This window comes from Lathyrus oleraceus, chromosome 5 (genome assembly GCF_024323335.1).
Source record: "Lathyrus oleraceus cultivar Zhongwan6 chromosome 5, CAAS_Psat_ZW6_1.0, whole genome shotgun sequence".
Classification (NCBI taxonomy): domain Eukaryota; kingdom Viridiplantae; phylum Streptophyta; class Magnoliopsida; order Fabales; family Fabaceae; genus Lathyrus; species Lathyrus oleraceus.
Genome location: NC_066583.1, coordinates 534848688 through 534874540, shown reverse-complemented (window position 1 = coordinate 534874540; position 25853 = coordinate 534848688). Strand labels below are relative to the sequence as shown.

The 25853-nt window shown below is 33.1% G+C and overlaps 1 protein-coding gene and 1 long non-coding RNA gene across 2 annotated transcripts; both read left to right on the top strand.

Moving 5' to 3' along the window:
* The first annotated feature begins 2040 nt into the window (after window positions 1–2040).
* Window positions 2041–3373, top strand: LOC127083052 (uncharacterized). Its single transcript, XR_007788294.1, has 2 exons — window positions 2041–2196; window positions 3096–3373. It is a non-coding gene; the product is annotated as an uncharacterized LOC127083052 (long non-coding RNA).
* Window positions 3374–4828: 1455 nt separating this feature from the next.
* Window positions 4829–23725, top strand: LOC127081890 (uncharacterized). Its single transcript, XM_051022117.1, has 5 exons — window positions 4829–4970; window positions 5298–5385; window positions 21164–21638; window positions 21726–21824; window positions 23492–23725. Exons 1-5 carry the CDS (start codon window positions 4829–4831, stop codon window positions 23723–23725), a joined length of 1038 nt encoding a protein of 345 aa, XP_050878074.1.
* Window positions 23726–25853: the final 2128 nt, after the last annotated feature.

The window sequence follows — 25853 nt, the reverse complement described above, 5'->3', positions numbered from 1 at the left end:
ATTTCAAAGTGAAGCAATCATTGTTAAATGTGATAGTTAAAGTACAATACACATGTCGAAGAATCCATCCTATCATGAACGAATCAATCACATTGATGTGAGGCTGCATTTCATCATAGAGATAATCGAGCATGGAGAAGTCCAAGTGTTGAAGGTTTCGAATGATGACAATGTTGTTGATATGATCACCAAGATATTGGCAAGTAACAAGTTCTTCAACTACATGATCAAAGCTAGTTTGTTCCCTTATTAGTGTAGAGTTTATTCCAAGATGGAGATTTGTGGTATTTGGATCGAACTCTAGCCTTGACAAGGTTAGATTCATGGTTCGACAATAGTCGAAGATGTGCATGCCATAGTCGAAGTCTGTTATTGCATGCAGAAATATGTTAGCTTGTTGTTTAAGTTAGCATGTGGAATTAAGCCAGTCTGTTGGACCAATTATTTAGTATGTTAGTTGAAAGCCAAGGTTTAATTTTGTTATAAATAACATACTAATTTTCACTTCTCCCTTAATCCCTGATAATCTTATTATGGGGAGAAAGTGGTGTGGTTGAGATGCAATTATAAATATTGTACCATAATGTATAATTGAATTAAGAATCCAGTTTTGAACCAATGTGTTTTTTATTTCTCTTCTCTTCTATCTTTTCCTTTACCTTGTGGTTTTCTTTTTAACAATAAACTGACCATACTATGTTTTCTGGGAATTGTTTCACAACAGTGTCTTATGTCTATAGTAGCGCGAAGCTACGATTCTAGAATATATCTATATAATGTAAAACTCCTTTAGTCATTATGGTTCCATATTTTTATGATTAAGGAGGGACTCTTCTAGAGTACACCCTTAAATAATGATTAGTATCCTACTCATTATGATTTATTGGACCATCAGAATATTCTCGAAAGAAAACTAACTCTCTAAAGAAATTTTCAAGAAACACTAAAAAAAATTGACGAGTAGAAAGGGGATAAATGAGGGACTCCAAAATTTAAAGAGCATGTAAAAGAATGTGAGGAAGGAAAAACTCATATGTTTTTGGTGTGCTTTGAGAAGTGACTCAAGTTCTTAATTTCCATGAACGAATGAACCAAATCATTCGATCATTAACAAAATAGACAATCAAATGGATAAAAACGTGGGAGAGAATTGAAGAAGTGGAGCTTTATCAAGGCAAGAGGAAGAAGAATTTGAACGATGTAACACATCTTCTCAGAAGCCCTAAACCTAAACTGATCTTGCTTAATGAATATTGATTTTAACAATATTCACTCAAAGCTTACAAAGTTAATGGTCAAGGATAACATGTCAATTTTAATTTTTTTATTTTTAAAATTAAAGTATAGATTAAATATCAAACCACAACCACATGTCTGACACTAACCAAATCGATTGGTCAAACAAAACAATATGTGATATTAATTATTGAAATCATTATCTTCTTTGGCAAAACTTATATATTCATTGAAGCACACCATAAAGAGAATTCTTCAACTATATAAACAATTGAAATATGTAAACCTTGTTAAATGTGAAACTGAAATATTTTATTTTTTCAATCACCACTCACAATTTGACCCTTGACAGTTATTCCATAATAAAAAACAAGTTGTTTGTGCGAACACACCCATCTCTTTGAATTCTAACCACGTTCCTCTCCAACCAATTAATATTTGAATCATAGTTGACAATGCTGTGAGGACTAACCCATTTCAAGCTACCCTATACCCTATGAAACAATAAACACAATAGTATATACAATATTTATTTATTTAAGACTGATAAAAGCTTGTTGTTTATTTGATTTGGAAGGAAGAAATTGTTAGCAGCATGAATTAAATATTCTTGAATCTCCTTATACAATTCTTTTTCAACATTATTACACTCTACTTATGAAACAATATAAGATTATAAGTATAAATAATTAGCCAATAGTATTAAGTTATAGTTTGTTGACTATTGACTCATATATAGAGATGAACAGAAGTGTTCAAAGTTGACATTTCAAACGCTATTACGTGTTTTAGTTCTCATCAGTAGTTGTATATATACTTCATTCTCTATAAATCCAACATTCAACAAACCACCAAAAATAGAGATCAAACTCACTAAATTTGGAGAAATAAATCATAGAGAAACATGCCAATGCTGCAAACCTCCAACTGTATCTCTACAAAATCAGTGATAATTACCATGTAAGTATATGCTCCTTCGGTTTTTCAAATATTGAATATTTTGCAGAATTTTTTGTTTATTTTCATTTATTATTTTCAAAAGTTAAAACAGTATTAATCATTAGTTTTTTTATTTTTTTTTAAATGATTTATTATGAAGTAAGATAATATTCCAACTGACCCAAGATTTAAAAAAGTTTAGAAAATTAATACGAATTTTAAACAAAATAAGTAATTTATATGAAAAAAGAAGTTATATATAATTTTACAATATTATCTTTTATTAATAATATGTTAAAGAGAAACTTAAATTAGAATAAATAAGAGTAATAAAACATAAAACTTATTGTTGAAAAAATCATTAAGATTATATTAATATTATAATAGTGATTTATAATTTAAAACAATTAAGAAAAGAGTTAAATAAATAGTTAAGAATAAAAAAATAAAATAAAAATCCCGAAAAACATAAATGCCTTCTTATTAATTGTTTGAAGATATTCTTTATTTTCTTTTGTAATTGCTCCGTAAGAAATAGCATGTCTCTAAATTTTAATTTCACAAAGTTATATTATGAGTTTATGACTTGTAACATATAAATTTATATGTTTAAAATTTAATTTGGTAATAATTATTTTTTTCACAAACTTATATTTATATTAGTTCATAGATTTTTTTAATGAACTAATTTAAGTAGTTTATAATTTATTAAATGTACTTCAGTTATCTTAATTACAATAAATAAACATTAATTAAACATATTTATGCATCATGTAATATTTATTGGTTAACTCTACCATATTAAATATTATATATTTAATTAATTAAGTTATTTCATACAATGATCAAATAACTTAAAACAATGAGCTATAAATTGATATGATCTAAACTAATTTATTACTATTTTTTTTTTCAAACAGAGGCGGGTTATATTTAGTGTTTCTTCTGGGAAAATTTATTAACGATAAAAAGAAAAAACAAGTTGAAAAAAGCAGAAAAAGAGTACCAGGTGGCACAGGTGTAGGAGGAGGAGGGCCTGGTCCAGGTTCGACTGTTAATGGTCAGCCACCAGAAATGTGATTGAGGATAGTTAATAGTATTACATTGTTACATTTTTTATCCTCTATAGTCGATAAATATGTCTTTTGTTATTACTAGATAAATAAATATAATTTAATCCATTTATGTTGTTATTATATATTTTTATCATAATTTTTATTTTAATAAATGATCTTATTTATATTATCGAAACTATTCTCTTATATTTTTTCTATTTTGCCATTTCATAGTATCGAATTATAGTGTAGGGTATTTTGAACATCTAAATATGAGTTTCTCATCAATTATATGATATCAAATTGGGTGCTATTTTTCGAGAATTTGAAATCACTCAAACATGTAAAGTTTATTTAATGGAATCCCGAACCTTTTTAATGTTGTATCAATGATTTTTTAGTTATACTTTAGGACTTAAAACTACTACACTAAATGATTTTTTTTTTTACATTCATAGTTAGGTATGTCAATTTTTTGCCAACCAATTATTTATAAATAACTAAGTTAAAAATCTTAATTTAATAAAAATAGGTACTCATTCCTTTTATACTTTTTAGTAAACTGTTAGCATTCTTAGAACAATACCCAACTGCTAAGTCTCAACTTGAAAAAATAAAAAATTTCTTTCCACGTTATCCCGTCACCATGCCCTCAGCGTTCAAAGAACGCTCTCTCGATTTATTCTTTATGAAGACACACATGCATGTCTTTCGATCTGCACCTCCTACCCAAAGAAAAGAATATCGTGCCTGGCTCAATAAAGTTGAAAGCAAAAGATAAAAGCAGTGGGAAGATTTAGACATCTTTGACATGATACAAATTTATCGAATTTATCCTAGGTATAACCTAGCCATGTTACTCGCGTCAATCTTTTTTTGGGAAGGTTCGACCAACACTTTTCAGTTCCCTTGTGGAATGTTTACGCCAACCTTGTTCGACGTAGTAGCCATCACGAGACTGAACCCTCTTGGTGAAACTTTTAATCCCACTATAGAAACTGATCATGAATTTGTTATCAAACGTTTCAGCTTCAAAAACTTCATTATTGACCACAATGACAAACAAACTAAAGAGATCTCCGACAAAGAACACATAGCTTTCTTGACCCGTTGACTTTCTTACTATGTTTTCTATTTAGGATCATTACAAATAGATAAAAAATATATCCCTCTTGTAATCCAACTCCATGAGGGTCAAAATATTTCTTTAGCCAAATTTACTTTTAGTCAACTTATATCAATCATTTGAAAACACTTATTACAAGTTAAAACATCTTCTTGAAACCAACAAATCATACCTTGTCTCCGGCCCTTTGTCGCTTTTGCAACTCTGGTTAAATGCTACCTTTGAACCTAAGTTGCATATCACTGAGTCGAAAGCTTTGTTAGAAGAAACTGATTGCAGAAGTATTGAAGGCACCAGACATGCATTCGTCACTCCTTATGACAACCCTTCCCAAATAACTCTTATGAAATACATCAACCTTTTCCTTGAGATGAAAACTTTTGTTTCGACCATGGCTCCTTTTGTAGACAGGTGTTTTGGATCATCTTGGTTTTGAAACAGGTTCCCTAGTGTAACCCCTTCAGCTATTGCAATGTTGAACTCTATCTGGGAAGCCTTTTTGACTCTGATGCTCCTCTCTACTCGATCTGAAACTGGAATTGTTGGATTTGGCTTCATTGGTTACCAGCCCAGTTTGGTGGCTACACAATTTAGTTTTAGCCAAATGTTGGCAAGTTCACTTTACTCTCGGGAGAACGACATTTGCTGGTCAGGAAGAAAATTCACTCCAACAGAATACAGAGATTGCATGGCTTTTTCTTGTCATCAAGTTCTCGAGTTGCGCACCTTCCACTTCTAGCCATCTTTCTTTCTAATAGTGAAATTCGACAACTGGTGGACAAGCTACTTTCAAGGCCACATTTCTAAACATAATTTCTACAAGAGGATGTCGACTGCCTTCTCTAGCTTACAAGAGTATCCATAGAAGAAAACATGTATATATTTAATCAATTAAGTTCTCTTCTTTAATACCTTCGATTTCTCATATGTTCCTTTTGTAGACGAGACTGCAGCAAAGGGAGACAACAAGGTCGAATGCCCTTCCAATGCCGGTGAAAATAAGAAAAGAGAAGAACCTCTACAAAAAAGGTAAGTCTTTCTTTCTTTCATATTTAGCTGCTTTTTGAAATGGTTCTGACATTTTATTCTATTCAAAATCGAAAAAGCGATCCCGACTCCAATGCAACCACCAAAACAAAAAAGAAGAAGAAATCTCAAAAGGCTACCACAACACAAGTATGCTTTTGATTTCTTCTTTAATGTCCTCGATAATAGCAAAAAACTGAACAATCTTTTCCTAATAGGTTACTCTAAAACCCACAGAAATTGTGGCTGAAGTCGAAAGCTTAGAGGACAGTGAAAAGACTCTGATTATCTCAAGGTCTAAGGAGAACACTCCCTCCAAATCGACTGTCATCACAAAGGGCGTTGCCCCCAAAATTATTCTTCAAAAAGAAACGACAACCTCGAACGCTGGTCCCTCAAATAATGGTAAAGGAGAATAAAACTTGCCTACTGAGGAACAAACGCAGGATGAGCGAAAAGGTCTCCCAATCGAAGAAAATGATCCTAAGGTATTGCTTCACATAATACACAGTTTTACTCCTCGATTTTTTGACTCAACTTACCATTTTTTATTTCTATGAACCATCGAAGCCGGACGAGAACGTGGTGGATGAACTAACAGGTATCCCTCATTCAATTCCTTCTAAAACCTTCTCTAACATTCATTGGTAAGACTTTATTGACTATAGCCTCTCCTTTGTTCATTAGAGAATAAAGCGAGTGGTGAAGGATATGTATCTCTACCGAACCGATCCCTGAGGCAGAGGCTAATGTTGAACAATTGTCTCCTCAAAGAATCGAAGAGTTAGATGACACCATAACTTCTGTTCATGATAAATTTTATTTCTACCAACCAACAAAAAAAGATCTTAAGCAATGGAACAGGAACAAACTATCCTAAATTTCGAAACTATTCCAACAGAAAAGGAAAGTCAACCTGCCACCATCATGGAGACACAAACCCAACATGTTGCTCATGACTCATCATCCAAAACCTCTATGAGTCAAGAAGAAATCATTTCCCTAAAAAGGAAGAATTAAATAGAGGCTCTAAAAAGGCTTTAAAAACTCTGCAATCTTTATACTGGCTCTAGATCCTCCCAATCCTCTGACGCTTTGTTGGTTGATACTGGAGACGACTCGGTGAACCTCTTGATCCAGCAACTAAAGGCAAACATCTTTGAAGTTCATCTCCACAATGCCATCGAGTGAGATGCTCGGCTTGGCACTGATATTCGAAAATTGTTGGGAGAGCTCAACAAACACCAGGTCTCTGATTCTATGGTCCAATTCTTGTTCGACTTTGAAGCTTATTTTGACCAAGTCTTTCGGGATATCGACCTTAAAAAAAACAACAACGCTCAACTCCAACAAACAAAAGAGGTTATGTCTATAGCCTAGGACTCGAGTAATGCATCTGAGAAGGAAGTCGATAGGCTCAAAGCTAAAATTCAAGAGTACACAGACAAGAAAGTTTCACTCAACGAACAAATTGCAGAACGCCCCCTCAAATTCTAATGTTTTTTGGATTTAGGTTTGTGTTAATGAAAAGATTATCCAATGCACCAAACATGACAAATTCAAATTTAAATTTTGGTGAGGAGGTTGAAGGACAAGATCTTACATTGGAAATTTAAAGAGGAACTGTCAAAATCGCCGATGACAAGATTAATCTTGCGTTGGACGTCTGTGAATGTAGAGAGTGAAGGAGAAGACTACGAAGCCGAGAGAAAGTGACTCTATAGAGGATATTATAATTGTATTGTAGAAGCCGTAGTTGGTTATGATTTTTTGTTTGGAAAATTCAGATTAGCATTATAACAATTCACAAGATTGAGAATAACGTAAATAAATTGAAGATTAAGTAATGTTAATCTAATTTGATGTAATTGAGTTCCACGCTCTAAAAAAAACTGGGATAAATATTATGAAGTTTAAATTTTTTTTGGAAGTTTTCTGAGATTTTGATGAAGATTAATGAATATGATGATGAAAATGAAGATAAAGAAGATCAAGATAGGTAAAAAAAATTAGGTATTGAAGATGTCTTATCATAATTAATAGACTATCAAGATCTTAAAATATAAAATTCATCAAAAAGATCTAATGGTTAAATTTTAATATAAAAATAAAGTATACGTGGATACTCAACAATAGTGTCTCATCTAAGATATTTAAAATTAAAAATTAACAGAATAAATTAAATTGACTAAAAGAATAATTTTTTAAAGACTAAAATATAACATGTATTAGATAATGGATCGAAATTATATCTTAAACTAAATTAAAAAAATAAAAAAATAAAAAAATATAATCTTATTTTAATTCTTAAAGAAAATCTTCCGTTGTAATTTGAAGAAATATTTAAAAAAATACAATAAAATTTACAAAAAGTTCTTTTATATAGAAACAATAAATTTAATTTATGCTTTTATAAAGAGAATTTCTTATGGCATCCTAGATGTTTCTAATGCACCATGTAACTTTCTAGAAAAACTCACTGATTTCATAGATGCATCCAGACGCATCCAACACATATTCAACAAAGACAATTCTGAGTTATGTCTTTTTTTCGTTTACTTTATTCCGACGATACTTCTCTAGAATGATTTCGTAGTTACATCTCCGGAAAGACACAGAAGTATCAAAGTTATTCGATATGGATCACTTATTAACTACCATATCGATTCCGGAGATATATCTCTGAAACCGCATCCTATTATCTTATTTCGGAGATGCATCTCCGGAACTTATCCTGAACCAGTTTCAAAACAGAACACTAAAATAAAACCTATTTTTCATTGATAAAAACACAAATGTTGTCACGAGGAAGATAAAAAATGCATAAAGACACAATATGAACAAAATATGAATATATAACACTTTATTTATATTAAGACACAATTACATACAATTATTTGTCTAATTAAACAAGAAGCTAAAGCGAATCAAACAGATGTCACCGACTAAATCTATAGGTGGTACCCTCTTGTAATTTTGTGTATTTGATTGTTTTTCAATGTTGTTCAATCTCTCAAATTCTTGCATCCTTTCCATAAAATGGTCCTGCCAAATCTTGGCTTTTGTGGTTGATTGAGTCGTCTACTCCGCTGATGTAACTGATATATGGCATCCCGATTTCAAGTAAACTTGAATAAAATGACTTGATTTTGAAAGTCACGCAATACGCATGATATGTTCATTTGGATTTTGGGGTGGGTCGGTGCATAGTTGGAAAAAGGTTTTCAAAAAGCGGTAACGTGTCAGGACAACACACACTCTATCATACGCACATGTTGTTAGGTGACCTATTTTAGGGAAGCACGCCCATTTTGTCTTCGGTGCCAGACCGATCAAGCAAGGAACAAGAGACTCATAAACCACACTGAAAATTTCTTTCTTACCCTACAGTCGTGTGTGTGATTCTTTATGTGTCTTCAACTCTTGTATAAGTTGATATCGGATAAGTGTATTACTATCTTCTCCTTTACCAAGTAAAGTCGAAATATCTGACATGCAAGGGTGATATAAATTGCAAAATGCCGCCCATAATTTTAGAGATGCATCTCCGAAACATCTACTAAACTATTAAATAATTAAAGTCTTTCTTAAAATATTTCGGAGATACATCTTTAAAATAAAAATTACCCAACATATAAGACGCCTCTCAGAATGATCTTACTTAGATTTTTTTTTAAAATAACCACTTTTTGAAAAAAAAAAGTTCAAAATAACAATTTTTAAAAAAAAAAATCCAAAATAACCACCTTTCAAAATGGATGCGCTAGATGAACTGGCGAATCCATTTTCTCTAAAGAGGAGGCGCCAACTTGAGTGACACATACATTTGTTGCCTCATGAAGAGGCGCCAATGCCTATGGCGCATGGCTTTGCATGTGGTGTATGAGCCAATTCATCTGGTGCATACACCCTTGTATATATTTTTTTAATTTTTATTTTTTTTATTAAATAATAAAATATAATGTAAAAAAAAATTATTCATGGTATAATAAATATTACATGGGATTGACAAAAATTTAATGACCGGCCCGATCGAAACCTCCCCTTGTTCCACATCCAGGTGCGTTAGTTTGTCTTCGATGTCTCCCACGATTTTCCTGAGGTGTTTGGGGTCTTTGCGTGCTAACCTCATCGAATGATGGCTAGTGCGAAGGTCCGACGGAAGTTCCAGCGGTATTTGATAGATGTGTCATCATTTGTTCCCAATATCCGGGGAGGCTCTGGCCAACGGCGCTTCCGTAATGGAGTTTGGTGCCCATGTCACCGTAGTTAGGTCGATGGGGTTGGATGGATTATGGACGGTATAGTTGCCCGAATTGGGACATTGAATCATTTTGGAAACGAAGCAATGGTTCCCGGGGTGTACTATAGTTAAACAATGGTTGTGTGTTTTGGTGATGAGATGTTTGAGTGGTCATTGGTGGTGGGCTAATGTTGAACAATTATCTCCTCAAAGAATCGAAGAGTTAGATGACACCATAACTTCCGTTCATGATAACTTTTCTTTCTACCAACCAACAACAAAAAAATCTTAAGCAATGGAACAGGAACAAACGATCCCATACTTTGAAACTATTCCAACAGAAAAGGAAAGTCAACCTGCCACCATCATGGAGAAACAAACCCAACATGTTGCTCATGACCCATCATCCAACACCTCTATGAGTCAAGAAGGAATCATTTCCCTAAAAAGGAAGAATCAAATAGAGGCTCTAAAAAGGCTTTAAAAACTCTGCAATCTTTCAACTGGCTCTAGATCCTCCCAATCCTCTGACGCTTTGTTGGTTGATACTGGGGACGACTCGGTGAACCTCTTGATCCAGCAACTAAAGACAAACATCTTTGAAGTTGATATCCTCAATCCCATCGAGTGAGACGCTCGACTTGGCATTGATATTCGAAAATTGTTGGGAGAGCTCAACAAACACCAGGTCTCTGATTCTATGGTCCAATTCTTGTTCGACTTTGAAGATTATTTTGACCAAGTCTGTCGGGATATCGACCTTAAAAGAAACAACAACGCTCAACTCCAACAAACAAAAGAGGTTATAACCTGGGACTCGAGTAATGCATATGAGAAGGAAGTCGATAGGCTCAAAGCTAAAATCCAAGAGTACACAGACAAGAAAGTTTCACTCAACGAACAAATTGCAGAATGCCCCCTCAAATTCTAATGTTTTTTGGATTTAGGTTTGTGTTAATGAAAAGATTATCCAATGCACCAAACATGACAAATTCAAATTTAAATTTTGGTGAGGAGGTTGAAGGGCAAGATCTTACATTGGAAATTTAAAGTGGAACTATCAAAATCGCCAATGACAAGATTAATCTTGCGTTGGACATCTGTGAAGGTAGAGAGTGAAGGAGAAGACTACGAAGCCGAGAGAAAATGAGTCTATGGAGGATATTATAATTGTATTGTAGAAGTCGTAGTTGGTTATGATTTTTTGTTTGGAAAATTCAGATTAGCATTATAATAATTCACAAGATTGAGAATAACGTAAATAAATTGAAGATTAAGTAATGTTAATCTAATTTGACGTAATTGAGTTCCGTGCTCTAAAAAAACTGGGATAAGTATTATGAAGTTTAAATCTTTTTGGAAGTTTTCTGAGGTTTTGATGAAGATTAATGAATATGATAATGAAAATGAAGATAAAGAAGATCAAGATAGGTAAAAAAATATTAGGTATTGAAGATGTCTTATCATAATTAATAGACTATCAAGATCTAAAAATATAAAATTCATCAACAAGATCTAATGATTAAATTTTAAAATAAAAATAAAGTATATGTGGATACTCAATAATAGTGTCTCATCTAAGACATTTAAAATTAACAATTAACAGAATAAATTAAATTGACTAAAAGAATAATTTTTTAAAGACTAAAATATAACATGTATTAGATAATGGATCGAAATTGAATCTTAAACTAAATTAAAAAATAAAAAAATATAATCTTATTTTAATTCTTAAAGAAAATCTTGCGTTGTAATTTGAAGAAATCTTTAAAAAAATACAATAAAATTTACAAAAAGTTATTTTTGTATAGAAACAATAAATTTAATTTATGCTTTTATAAAGAGAATTTCTTATGGCATCCTAGATGTTTCTAATGCACCATGTAACTTTCTACAAAAACTCACTAATTTCATAGATGCATCCGGGCGCATCCAACACATATTCAACAAAGACAATTCTGAGTTATGTCTTTTTTTCGTTTACTTTATTCCGGCGATACTTCTCTAGAATGATTTCGTAGTTACATCTCTGGAAAGACACACAAGTATCAGAATTATTCGATATGGACCACTTATTAACTACCATATCAATTCCAGAGATATATCTCCGGAACCGCATCCTATTATCTTATTTCGGAGATGCATCTTCGGAACTTATCCTGAACCAGTTTCAAAACAGAACACTAAAATAAAACCTATTTTCCTTGATAAAAACACACATGTTGTCACGAGGAAGATAAAAAATGCATAAAGACACAATATGAACAAAATATGAATATATAACACTTCATTTATATTGAGACACAATTACATACAATTATTTGTCTGATTAAACAAGAAACTAAAGCGAATCAAACAGATGTCACCGACTAAATCTATAGGTGGTACCCTCTTGTAATTTTGTGTATTTGATTGTTTTTCAATGTTGTTCAATCTCTCAAATTCTTGCATCCTTTCCATAAAATGGTCCTGCCAAATCTTGGCTTTTGTGGTTGATTGAGTCGTCCACTCCGGTGATGTAACTGATATATGGCATCCCGATTTCAAGTAAACTTGAATAAAATGACACACATGATATGTTCATTTGGATTTTGGGGTGGGGCGGTGCATAGTTGGAAAAAGGTTTTCAAAAAGCGGTAACGTGTCAGGACAACACACACTCTATCATACGTACATGTTATTAGGTGACCTATTTCAGGGAAGCACGTTCATTTTGTCTTCGGTGCCAGACCGATCAAGCAAGGAACAAGAAACTCATAAACCACATCGAAAATTTCTGTCTTACCCTAAAGTCGTGTGTATGATTCTTTATGTGTCTTCATCTCTTGGATAAGTTGATATCGGACAAGTGTATGACTATCTTCTCCTTTACCGAGTAAAGTCGAAATATCTGACATGCAAGGGTGATATAAATTGCAAAATGCCGGCCATGATTTTAGAGATGCATCTCCGAAACATCTACTAAACTATTAAATAATTTAAGTCTTTCTTAAAATATTTCGGAGATACATCTTTAAAATAAAAATTACCCAACATATAAGACACCTCTCAGAATGATCTTACTTAGATTTTTTTTTTAAAATAACCATTTTTAGAAAAAAAAAAGTTCAAAATAACAATTTTTTCAAAAAAAAATCCAAAATAACCATCTTTCAAAATGGATGCGCTAGATGAACTGGCGCATCCTTTTTCTCTAAAGAGGAGGCGGCAGCTTGAGTGGCGCATACATTTGCTTCCCCATGAAGAGACGTCAATGCCTATGGCGCATGGCTTTGCATGTGGTGTATGAGCCAATTCATTTGGTGCATACACCCTTGTATATATATATATATATATTTTTTTTTTTAATTTTTAATTTTTTGTATTAAATAATAAAATATAATGTAAAAAAAATTTATTCATGGTATAATAAATGTTACATGGGATTGACAAAAATTTAATGACTGGCCCGATCGAAACCTCCCCTTGTTCCACATCCAGGTGCGTTAGTTTGTCTTCGAGGTCTCCCACGATTTTCCTGAGGTGTTTGGGGTCTTTGCGTGCTAACCTCATCGAATGATGGCTAGTGTGAAGGTCTGACGGAAGTTCCAGCGGTATTTGATAGATGTGTCATCATTTGTTCCCAATATCCGGGGAGGCTCTAGGCAACGACGCTTCCGTAATGGAGTTTGGTGCCCATGTCACCGTAGTTAGGTCGTTGGGGTTGGATGGATTATGGACGGCATAGTTGCCCGAATTGGGACATTGAATCGTTTTGGAAATGAAGCAATGGTTCTTGGGGTGTACTATAGTTAAACAATGGTTGTGTGTTTTGGTGATGAGATGTTTGAGTGGTCATTGTTGGGGGGATACAATGAAGTGGCCCATATAAATCATCTGGCATATAGACGGTTGTGGTTGAAGCGTATGGTTGTTGGTGGGTAGGGTTTGATTCTTGATTTTGTGGTTGGGTGGGTGGCATGAATGTATTGCGACGTTGGGTGTTTGGTTGTTAGGTGGATTGCATGAATGGGTTGCGAAGTTAGGTGTTTGGTTGTTGGGTGTATGTTGTAGGTTGATGGTGTGAGGTTGGTTGTTGGGTTTGGGTGGTTTGACATTGGTGTTGGACGGGGACTTGTTGTTGAGCGTACGATGACGAAACTAGTTGACGTGGATCAATCAAATACCGCGGCTCAGACACAAATTGTTGCATTACTACCGACCTAAACCATGCCATATATTGTTGAGTTGATCTTGCATCATGGATGACTGGTTCGTTTAAGATGTGTTGTCGTCGATTCCTCCATTGACGACACATCTCTTTTGCAAAGTCTCTCCAATCAAAATAATCCCATTGGGCATCAACTCTTTTTTGATGTCAATCTCCCAAACACGTCGGAGGTTATGGAATCTGTTGTTGCATACCAAACTGCAGTTTTACCCGGCCACTCTGGTGCATTTCCACAGTAGTGAATCAGATAATTGATGTCTTTGCTGTCCAAACTACATCATCATCATGGTTAACCTGATGATCAAGACCCAAATATGGCCTCCAGATAAAATGTACAACAATACGACACAATTAGATGATAAATAATTTCATAAGTATTTTAAAATTAAAATAGATTTGTTTAGGAGTATTATATCGTCTGGTCCAATACATTGCGATAGACTACTATATCGTGTTTCAGACACCTATTGTAGTTCATCCCCCTTACTGACCACCTAGATAAAAATAAAATAAAAAATATTAGTTATAGTTAATTTTAATGTAAATTATAATTAATTAAATGGTAAAGTGTTAAACTTACTTTGTTGCAAACGGGAACATTACTGGGTTCTCGTTTATCGGGGCGAGTGACAACATTCTTGACCAACCCCATGCATGTAGCAAATACGCACATGAATAAAAAGTACATGTATTTTTTTATGGCACTTGTACACATTGCACTATATAGATGGGCCAACACAGCTGAACCCCAACTATATGTGCTTACCTTATTAATGTTGCGTAACAACGGTAAATACATAATATTTACTGAATTACCAGTACTTTCTGGAAATAAAAAATTACCAAATAAAATCATAATATAACACCGAGCTTTAATTATTTTTTCATACTCGAATGATTCTTCATACAATATTATACTCGCATGATATTGTTTAAGATATTTTAAATTTATACTTTGCCCCCTAGCTTGACCGGATGACTCTCTCTCAGTTTGGTCGTCATACAAAGGGGCACCCAATAAGTCGTGGCAGATAGAGTTGTCCTGGTTAACTTTACCATTCACGGCCTTACCATCTATACGAAGACCCAACAACATATATACGTCCTTAAGTGTGACAGTACACTCACCGAAAGGAAGGTGAAATGTGTGGGTCTCGGGTCTCCATCTCTCTAACAAAGCAAGAATGAATTTGTAGTCCACTGAGTACGAGACTATGTTGAGGAGATTTCCAAATCCACATCCTCTAATATATGGTTCTATCAAAGGATCGTGGGGTACATATTCATGTACACGGCATCGAAAACGCTTTGGGTCCTAATAACACATAAGTAAGAAATACAATAAGAAAAAATAATATATAATACAAACATAGATAAGAAAGATATACGAAATAAATATGAAATAAGTAAAAAGAGAGTGATAACATACAAATGTCAAGATATTCTCGATTGTTCCTCTGTGTTCATCACCCATAGTCAACAGAGATATAATGCTGCAGAGGTTGAGTGTTATAAAGCTTAAGTGTGGCAGAGAAAAAGTGTGGTAAAGAAAGAGTGTAGATGATTAGTGTTGCAGATGATTTGATGTTGTGATTTGAAGCCTATTTATAGATGAGGGAGTCTTACTAGGTTTGTAACCTACGCAGCATGTGATTGGATGCATGCATGGCAAAGTGTAGAGTAGTCATAGCCTTAGGCGTATGCATGTGAATATTCATATGATAGGAAGAGGCGCCCATGGTCTTGGCGCCTGCATGTGAATATTCACATGCAAGGAAGAGGAGTCCATGGTCTTGGCGCCTAGGTTTCATTTTCATGAAGGGGTGCCCATAGTCTTGGCGCCTATGTTGCTTTATGCGCCTAGGGAATGAACGCCTGTTTGGACTATTAGGGCAGAGATTCCTGTGAGATTCTTGTGAGATTCCTTGTATGCAGGCACATGCTTTGTGCGTGCAGAGATTCTACTAGACGCATGTATTGTGTGTTCTTGTCTCTGCATGCATTCTTTTCTCTGCATGGTCAAGTCTGTGCAGATGAATTGAGTGATCAATGCATTCAACGTTTACGCTTTGGTGCAGGCAACATATTTCAGGCTAGGGGCGCTGTTTGAGACCAGACGTTCCAAATGGAGTTCAGTGTTGCAATCTCGAAATTTGTTCAGTGATGCTTCAATGAAATTCATTAGACATGAAACTGCCAAAGCAAACACACATGTGGTCACGATGTTTGACCGCACTAAAGGTTGGTATAGTGTTGTCGAGTCCATGGATCACAATGAGGGCATGCCGATGGGATAGTACAGAGTCGAACTAGATAGAGGTTGGTGTGACCGCGGAAAGTTCCAAGCCTTCCGTACGACCTGCTCTCACATCATTGCGGCATGTTAAAGGTTCAAAGGGATCCATCCTACTTGCTATCCGACGTTTACAAAGTCACCAACATATCCAATGTTTATAAAATTAATTTTTTTGTAGTGGCAAAAGAGGATTACTAGCCAAAATATCAAGGGGACATCATTTGGCACAACGAAGTTATGCGAAAGAAGAAAAAGGGTCGCCTAAATAACACCCGCATTTGAATCGAAATGGATACTGCGAACAAAATGGTTAGATTATGTAGTTCATGTCGTCAGTCAGGTCATAATCGTACTAACTATCCTAGTGTTGGAACGAGCACAACCAGATAAATTCACATGTACCTCTGTTGCAATATATGAAAAACTAAATTTATTTCATATTATAAGTTTGTGAGGAAATATCATTACATAAACAACAACACAATCAATTAAAACAACTACAATATAATAACTAAGCGATTACAACCATCAAAACAATTTTGAACATGTAATGCATCATCTTATGAACGTCTCAGTCAGTCTTAATATCCATCCATTCACGCACTTCTCCATTTTGGTTGAACGTGGACACAAGCCATTTGATTCTTCTAATCCTTTCACCATCCCTAATTTCTCCATCTAACCAACTATTCAACATCCGATTAAGAGGTTCAAACGAATCTATATTCCAAAGTCAAATCTTTATCGGAGATGCAACGGCGGAAAATATTAAATCGACATTTCTCTTGTGAATGTATTCAAACATGGTTAAAACTCAAAAACTTGAATGAGAGTGAAGTTGAATGAAAGAAAATATGGTTGTACGGTAAGATCTTGGTGAAAAATATTGCACACAGGGCGAGATATTTATACAGAGGAGATAGAAAATGCATGTGGCAAGAGGCTAGGCGCCTGACATGTCAATACATGTAGGCGCCAGAGGCATTGGCGCCTCTTCATGAGCCAAAATGCAGACGCCATAGACATTGGCGCCTCTTCATGAGGCTTCCAATGCAGGCGTCAGATGCATTGGCGCCTTTTCATGATGGGAATGAATGCGCTAGTTCATCTGGCGCATCTGCTTTAAAAGGTGGTTATTTTTTATTTTTTTTGAAAAAATGATTATTTTGAAAATTATTTTTAAAATTATGATTATTTGTGAAAATTTATGTGATTTTTTTAAAAATAACTAGATTTAAAAAAAAAACGAAAATAACCATCTTTTCAAAAAAAATTCCAAAATAACCAACTTTGGGAGATAATGCGCCAGGGGAGTTGGCGCACCCCCAAAAAATCATGAGGCCCAATGCATGTGCGACTGCATGGCCCTCCATGAGGAGGAGCCAATGCATCTGGCGTCTCAATGTGTTGCTTGTGAAAAGAAAATTTAATTTTGCAGCCAACAAGAATAAAACACACAACCTTTTGATCAGGAGTCAAACATGTTACCACTACACCACAAACCATTCATGTTAATTTGTTTCATCATATATTTAATATATCGTGTATAATTACAGTAGATTAATAAATTACTAAAACTTAGTTGAAATTTTTTTCTCTTAGTTTTAACATAATGTATAATTACATTAGATTAATTTGTTTCATCTCTATATATTTGTCTTAATTATTTTCACTTAGAACTTTTATACCTATTTTAAAATTTTAAATTAACTAAATATATATATAATTTTATTTTATCATTGTTTTAAAATATATAAGTTAAGAATATTATTTAATATTTACATTTTAATTTCTTAAGAGTACAATCGCAATTTTATATTATAACATTAAATATAAAATATAGATAATATTCATTCGACATATCAAATAGGAACGTAGATAGTTAAAATATTTATGTTTATTTAAAATTCATTATAATAAAATTAAATAAAATATATATTTTTTATTTTATAAAAAGAATTGTTTAATAAAAAAAAGTATTGTATAAAAGAATATTTTAATTTTATGAAAATAAACATTAAATAAAATAATTGATGAAACATAATTAGTTAAAATATTTAATTTTATTTTACAGTATGTTTCATCCATTATTTTTCAGCTCTTGGTTGATCAGGATCTGTGCGCGGGCGTGGCGTTATCGTTGAAGAATAAAGATGGTTCATTGTTGATTAAGGATGAAGGAGCTGGATTTGTGCCTTACGTTCTTTGAGCTGACAAAACTTCTTGAAACATGAGTTTCTTCCTGCAATTTCTTGTCACTGATTTCCCCTTGGTCTATGCTTCTTTTCCCTTTCTGCTATGGATTCTCTCTTGTGCATCTTGTGTAGTTGTGAAAGGGCTTTTGAAGCGTGATTTGTAAGGGAGTTTTCAGAGTTGGATTCTGTAATGTGATGGGAGTTCACAATAGTTGCCAAAGGGAAGGTTCTCTCGGTTGAAGTTTAGTCTTCAATTCTCTGTTAGAATTTTCTTTTAGGCTCCTTCTGTGAATCAATGTTGAATTTGGCTCTGTGAGGTTTTGTTATTCAGTTAGGGAGATTATAGTTGGTTGAAGAAGTTCTCGTGAGAGAGTTTTTTCCCTTTTCTAATGACAGTGGTTTGGAGGTTTTTATGGAAGTTGGAGGGTGGAAAAGAAAATTCTGTTATGTGAAGGGGTTGGAATGGAGAGTTGAGGAGAGCGATTGATGAAGGGTTGTTACTCCGTTAGCAATTTTCGGTTATTTCTGTTGTGCCATTTTGAAGTTAGTTAGGAGGTTACATTTGGCAGTTGGTTAGAGTTTGGTGAAAAAACAAAAAAGTGGTTATCGTCGGCATGGTTCTTTTTGAGAGGTTATGTTATCAGTTTGAAGAATGAAATCCATTTGGATGCTGGATTTCTGTCATGTCAGTTATGAAGTGAAACATAATTAGTTAAAATATTTAATTTTATTTTACACTATGTTTCATCCATTATTTTTGATCAATTATTTTATTTAATGTTTATTTTTATAAAATTAAAATATTCTTTTATACAATACCTTTTTTTATTAAACAATTCTTTTTATAAAATAAAAAATATATATTTTATTTAATTTTATTATAATGAATTTTAAATAAACATAAATATTTTAACTATCTACGTTCATATTTGATATGTCGAATGGATATTATCAATATTTTATATTTAATGTTATAATATAAAATTGCGATTGTACTCTTAAGAAATTAAAATACAAATATTAAATAATATTCTTAACTTCTATATTTTAAAACAATGATAAAATAAAATTAAATATATATTTAATTAATTTAAAATTTTAAAATAGGTATAAAAGTTCTAAGTGAAAATAATTAAGACAAATATATAGAGATGAAACAAATTAATCTAATGTAATTATACATTATTTTAAAACTAAGTGAAAAAAAATTCAACTAAGTTTTAGTAATTTATTAATCTACTGTAATTATACACGATATATTAAATATATGATGAAACAATTAACATAAATGGTTTGTGGTGCAGTGGTAACACGTTTGATTCTTGATCAAAAGGTAGTGTGTTTGATTCTTCTTGACTTTAAAATTAAATTTTCTTTTCACAAGCAACACACTGAGGCGCCAAATGGGGAGGGCCATGCAGACGCCACAAACATTGGCTTTTTGGGGGATGCGCCAATTCCCCCGGTGCATCCTCTCCCAAAGTTGATTATTTTGAATTTTTTTTTAAAAAATGATTATTTTCGTATTTTTTTTGAAAAACTTGATTATTTTAAAGAAAAATTCAATTTATATAGTACATTAGAAAGATTTAAAATACTTAAAAAATTCTCTTTATAAAACGCCTAAAATAAAATGTCTAAAATACTAGTGGCACATGCTACGCCAAGTAGTCCTAAATGACAAAAATTGTTAGTGGGTGTCTAGAAACCTTTTTGAACTTTTGTTAAAATTGAATTCTTATTTTTGGAGGATTTATTCTTATTTTTCTTTGACTAAAACCCTCTTGATCATTTGTTGTAATTTATTTTTTATTTTAGGATCCATTATAGGGCCCGTTTGTTTTAGATTAAATAAAATAGATTTTTTTTTTAAAAATTTTGAGATTTTTTTTTAGAGATTTTATTAAAAAAGTAGAAGTTGATTTGCGTTTGTTTTCTTTCATAAAAATCATTTTTTTTAAATCATTTTTTTTCTTGTTTGGCAATTTAAACGGTAAAAATGATTTTTTAAATATAAATTTACTAAAAAGGACATACAAATTAGTGTTAAATATATGAATAGATGATTATACATGATAATGAACTAATAATTATTTATATAATTTTTAAAAATATTTCTGTTACTTTATGATTAAAAATTAATAACACTTTTAAATAACAATATTATATATATATATATATATATATATATATATATATATATATATATATATATATATATATATATATATATATATATATATATATATATATATATATATATATATATATATATATATATATATATATATATATATATATATATATATATATATATTTGGGATAAGACCTCTAATGCTAGTTTCTCCATAGAAATATTTTTAAAGCATTATAAAACAAACACATAAAAATAAAACTACATTTTCTTAAAGACTCATTCTAGTTTTTTTATAGTCATCAAACATAAAAAAAAACTACATCTTTTTTAAGTCTCATTCTAATTTTTCTAAAGTCATCAAACATAAAAATAAAATTATTGCCGTTGTCGCCCCATGTTTCTTGGCAATTGGTCTCTGATAGTGTTTCTTATTTCTTCAATATATCTAACACACTACGCCAAAAAGGTTTTTTAACAGCGCATCTTAGACAGCGCTTTTAAAAGAAAGCGCTGTCTAAGGTTAAAATAAAAATAAAACACGGAAAATGTTCTAAAAAAATAATGAAAGCGCTGTCTAAGGGGGGGTCTTAGACAGCACTTTTAGAAAGCGCTGTCTAAGACCCCCCCTTAGACAGCTCTTTTAGAAAGCGCTTTTAAATATAGACCTTAGTCAGCGCTTTTGAGAAAGCGCTGTTTAAAGTCTTTCAATTAAAAAAAAAACCCATTCCAATGGCTTTCACTTCTTCTCTCACTTCCCATTTTCTCTCTCTCTCCCAAACAAAAACCCATCCCTAACCCCTTTTCAATCTCAACCCTTCTTTTTCCCTACACTCCACCCAAAACCACTCTTATCATCACCTACTTCAATCTCAACCGTTGCTTCAGCGTCATCATCGAAAAACCCTTCCAGTAACAATAACCCTAAACAGTCTAGACAAGATGAAGTTGTTGAGGTTGAAGTAGAAGAGGAACTTCCGTGGATTCAAGAAAAAGCTCTCGACCTCGTTGAGTTCACCGGTTCGGTTACCCAAGCGATTCCCGGTCCGAGAGTGGGTCCCACTTCGTTGCCGTGGATTCTCGCCGTTCCTCTTGGTTATGCTGGTCTCACTTTCGTTATCGCGTTTGTTAAAACCGTTAGGAAATTCAGTTCTCCCAAAGCACAACGCAGGAAATTGGTTGGTTTTTTTGTTTCTTTGGATTTTTTTTTGTTCATTGCGCTTATAGGAAATTATAATGTTTGTTTGTTTGTTTGTTTGTTTCAGGTTGGTAAAAATGCGTTGTTGTGTAAGTCTGTTGATGATTTGTTACAAAGAGGACGAGATGAAGTTAAGGTTGATGATCTCAAAGGAATCGAAAATAAGGTGAGTTATAGAAAATATTTACTTTAAATTGTAGTTGGGTATGATTCTAAATTGTGATTGTAGTTATGCTGCAAACCATGATATTGTCTCAGAATGCGAGCAAATGCAACCGCGATTTCAGTTGTAGAGACATCTAAAACCTTTATATTTTCGCTGTAGACCTGAGTTTGTAATTAATTTTTGTCGCAATCTTTGTTATTGTGAAAAATTGTATACAAATGTGACTGCAACTGCTGACACTTTATAGTCATAGAGATATAGAAAAACTCTTGATATTGCAGGTCTGTGTTGCAGTTGCAGACCTTTTTCTAAAACCTTGAATATGACATGTGGTCACTATTTGACATTTGCTGTTGAATAATATATGGCCTCGCATTTTGTCTAGGGGTTATGGAATCACTTTTTGAATCTGCGTCAATAATGGGTAGAGAAGCTTTGTTCTTCCCCATGTTTGTTGATTTCTGATACAAACCAATATTCTCAACTATTTGAAATTAAAGAAACCCGCAAGATAGATGTAAATACAAGATTTATTGATGATAATAATTTGATTACATAGGGAAACTCTTTATTCACAACTAACATATGTTTCTCCTACTATTTGATAACTTCCCCACCATCATTAACTAACTCTCCCATCTCAACTAGCTCCCCTTCTTCCATCACAAGATTCTTTCTCAACTGTCCTTTGTTTCTCCTTACACTTCCCATTCCTTGGGCCCATGAGACAACTGCTAGGCCAGTTGATCTTCAGCCCTCCTTTTCTTTTGGGTTGTAATGTAACAAGTGCTACCTTGATAGGAAGTATGTGGAGAAGTTTGTAGCAATAGTATAACTGACAGCATAGTAGATTCTTCTTATCTGTTGAGAATCAGTGTCATACAATGCTAGGGTAACAGATTAAAAATCCACAGCAAGGTAAAATATTTCACTATCACGATAGTCGTAACACTATCTGCAACTACATATAGTGAATCTCATATTCAGAACACTGAATTGAATCATTTGTTACTTCTCCTTTTCTGGTATTCCGCACAAGGTTAAATCATGAACTGATTTCTAGTTTTAATTTTTAAATAATGATAACTTATTTTCTTTTTTTATGTTCTTCTGCACGAGTGCCTATCAGATAGGGGTAACTTGACATACTTGATTGCTTATCATTTGCATTAGAAACACTGTTTTCTTTTACATACTAATCTATAAGGCTGAGTATTTGGCTATTTGCTCCTATTTATATCGGTTTCGTTATTATTGATAATGTATCTTGGTTTTACAAAATAAGAACAGTGATTCCACTAAAAGACCATAAGTTCTAAACTGGTATTGTATAAAATTACCATCATCAAGTCATTGTAATATTCTTTGTAGTATATATATTAACGGTTTGTCTGAAATATTGGATTTTGCCTGTCTAACCTTAGGTGAAACTTTTGTTGTTGATGTGTATATGCTTCGATTCCTAATCATGATATGTTTTTTCTGTGCAAATGTTTCTTTAATAAAGGATCATGCCATCTGTCTAGATCATGAAAGTAGTTCTTAGCTTTCATTTTGCTGGCTGGAAAAATCTCATGGAAATTCATTTTTCTGTTTGCTGGCTTACCATACTTTTGACTTCTTCTGCATGTGTCATTGATTTTAAGTAACAAAAAATTCATATCCAGACAGGTTTTGTCTTGGAAGAAATTTTGCGCAAATACATCCGATATGCTCTGAACGAGAAACCATTCAACCCTGATGTTGTAGCTGATTTAATTCAATTAAGGAGAGCTTCTGCATTAAAGGACTCACAAGTTGCTGAGATTCTAAATGAAATTTCACGAAGAATTGTTAGAGACAAAGGTAATGTCTTCTTAATATTGGACAATTTTCATCTGAGTAATCCTTGTACGTGGTAGTTTATTTTGTCCTAGGCTGTGTAGAAAAGTATTCCGATCAACTGCAGTGATGAGTGAATAGGATTATTTTTCTCTGGTTTGCTCCTTGTATTGACAAAGGTTTAGTATCTGGGTCCATGTTGTCAAGCTCAAATGCTCATGTCTTTTTGATAGAATTTGTGAGATATAGCTTCAAACCTACGACTCTACAAATTACCCCCCTTAGACCAGAGGTAATTACATATAATTGTCTTAAATTGAACTATTTGCTTAAATTATGTATTTGACATATATACACATTAACGATTTCTTGTTATTATTGGTTTTAGGGCATTTCCCATTGTCAGCTGTATTTGTCGTCACCATACTATCGGATGGTTGGCAAGGGAAAAGTGCATAACGTTAGCGGAGTATTACTCCACACTAGAGAGCTCCCTGCTGGATGTTTGAAGGTATCAGTTGATATTGCAGTTGAGCCGAATGCAGCATTACCATATCCTAGCGATGATTCGGATGCAACAACGGTGCACGAAGCAGTAGGTTCGTTTGTTGCATGGCCGACAAACCTCATATGCGTAGGATATGAGGTATGCTTAAAACTTATGTTAACTTTAATGTGTATATTCAAAGTTTAAAATTTATGCTTAAAATTTTACTTACATATTTTCCTTGGTTATGTTAAATAGACTCCCACAAAATCCAAATCAAAAGATAATGCGATTCCACGGCATACCGAGTCCACGGTTTCATGCAAGTTTTTAGTCATGAAGAAATCGGCGTCACCGTTGTCAATACATATATTAGGTAAATCCGGTCTACTTTGTTTTATTAATTAAACAACTTATGTTAATGATGTTTACTTTATGTTAATCCGGTTTACTTTATGTTTCAAAAGAGGTGTTAATCCGGTTTACTTTATGCGAGATACTCTTGCTTTGGGCCGATTAAAGATTCCCACCGATGTATGTATTTCTAACTTATGAGTTATTTTTATATTTACACATATCTCATATAATTAAATAGTTGGAATTAATTCAAAATATGTTATATTATTATGTAGTACTTTGATGAATTCAAGTGTGCATTTTATACAAAGGATCAAGTGGACGAAATCAAAGAGGAGTGGTGTCAATTCATGACAGAGCTCAATGTTTGTTCATAAATTTGTGTAATTAATGTGTACATTTGTAGTATATGTTATGACTTGTAAATGTGTACATAAATTTGTATATATTTTGATACATTTAAGGCAAAATTGGTTTGAATTGGTATATATATATATTTGTTAGCCAAAAATTGGTAGAAAAAAGGCCAAAATGGCATATATAAAATGTGATAATTGTCTGTCAAAATCTGGTTGAAAACAGGTAGAAATTCTGGTTTATAAATCTGGAAAAAATGTGGTTTAAAACAAAAGCTTCAAAAATTTTCGTATACCTTAGACAGTGCTTTTGTAAAAAGCGCTGTCTAAGGGGGGGATTAGAAAGCGCTTTAGGCAAATGCGCTGTCTAAGGGGGGGGCTTAGACAGCGCTTTTTGAAAAGCGCTGTCTAAGGTATACCTAAAAAAATTAAAATAGGAGGGTCTTAGAAAGCGCTTTTGACCAAAGCGCTGTCTAAGGGGGTGGGGCTTAGACAGCGCTTTTCAAAAGCGCTGTCTAAGGTATACCTAAAAAATTTAAAATAAGAGGGTCTTATAAAGCGCTTTTGGCCAAAGCGCTGTCTAAGGGGGGGGGGGGGCTTAGACAGCGCTTTTAAGATTTAAAAAAGCGCTGTCTAAACCTTTAGCAGCGGAGGTTTAGACAGCGCTTTAAAGCGCTGTCTAAGGCTAAAAAAAGCGCTGTCTAAGGTCTTGTCTGTTGTAGTGACATCAGCTTGAGTTGGAGCTTGCCATTCACCATGAGTAGGTACACCATTTCCATCTCCTTCATGGAAGTCTTGCTCATTGTCTTGTAAACCATTGATGTTCTCTAAACTTTCAAGAATATCCAAGTCACTTGAGTCTGTTCTTCTTAAAAAGTTATGAAGTGCAAAACAAGCCCAAATAATAGCCATTTGAGTTTGAAGCTTGAAATTAGGCATTTCTTGTAATACTTTCCATCTTGCTTTTACCACGCCAAAAGTTCTTTCAATCACACTTCTCAAACTAGA